At 64.7% G+C, this 793-nt stretch overlaps 1 protein-coding gene across 1 annotated transcript in view; it reads left to right on the forward strand.

The window, feature by feature from the left end:
- Window positions 1–793, forward strand: part of LOC105000551 (unconventional myosin-XV-like) — a 2,886-nt gene that overhangs the window by 1,262 nt on the left and 831 nt on the right. Inside the window, exons 6-8 of the mRNA XM_010856503.1 lie at window positions 118–233; window positions 490–635; window positions 748–791. Coding sequence (XP_010854805.1) covers window positions 118–233; window positions 490–635; window positions 748–791 — 306 coding nt within the window. The remainder of the gene's footprint in view (window positions 1–117; window positions 234–489; window positions 636–747; window positions 792–793) is intronic.

Below are 793 nucleotides of genomic sequence, written 5' to 3' on the forward strand. Positions count from 1 at the left end.
CCCCAGCGGGCTGGGGGGGGGCCCTCCAAGACTCCCTGCCCTCAAAGGAGAAGGGAGGGTGGCAGCAGTGGGCTTGAGGCTCAGGAGCCACCCCCTTGCTGCCCCCGCCCCGCTCAGGTGCTGCGGGACTACCTTCAGGGAAAGCTGGGGCTCAGCCCCCAGGAAGACGCCCGACTTGCCAGACTGGCTGCCTTGCAGCAGCTCAGCAGGAGCACGGAGGAGCCCCCCTCAGAGTGAGCGTGAACGCAGCCACCATGCCTCCTGTCACCCCCTTACCCCCTCCTCCAAAGTCGAGGCCACTGGTGCCCTTCATGGCCCTAACCCAGCGGGCTATGTACACCTGTCCCCCATCCTACCCCACACTCCTCCAGGGCAGGGCCCACACCTCATCCACGTGTCTGGATCCCTGGTCTCACCCACGGGAGCCACTAGTTCATTGATTTAGCACCAGCTGTTTGCCCAGCCTCGCCTGACCAGGCTGTGTCCTAGGCAAGACCTCTTGGCTTACGTGCCAAGGCAGCAGCAGTGGCAGCAGCAATGGCAGATGAACGTGGCCACTGTGAAGAGCCTGATGGGCCGGGAACTGAGGCAGCTACAAGGATGCAGCCCCCAGGAAGCGCAGATCAGCTTCATCAGTGGGTCTGGGGCAGGGGGACGGCCAGGGAGGGGGACGGGGGCGCCCAGGAAGGAGGGCCAAGGGTAGAGGAGCTCAGCAGCTTCTCCACCAGCCCTGCTCTCCATCTGCAGAGGCTGTGAGCGAGCTGCCCCTCTTCGGGTACACGGTTTACCTGGT

The sequence above is a fragment of the Bison bison genome, unplaced genomic scaffold (assembly GCF_000754665.1).
Source record: "Bison bison bison isolate TAMUID 2011002044 unplaced genomic scaffold, Bison_UMD1.0 scf7180017864371, whole genome shotgun sequence".
Lineage (NCBI taxonomy): Eukaryota > Metazoa > Chordata > Mammalia > Artiodactyla > Bovidae > Bison > Bison bison.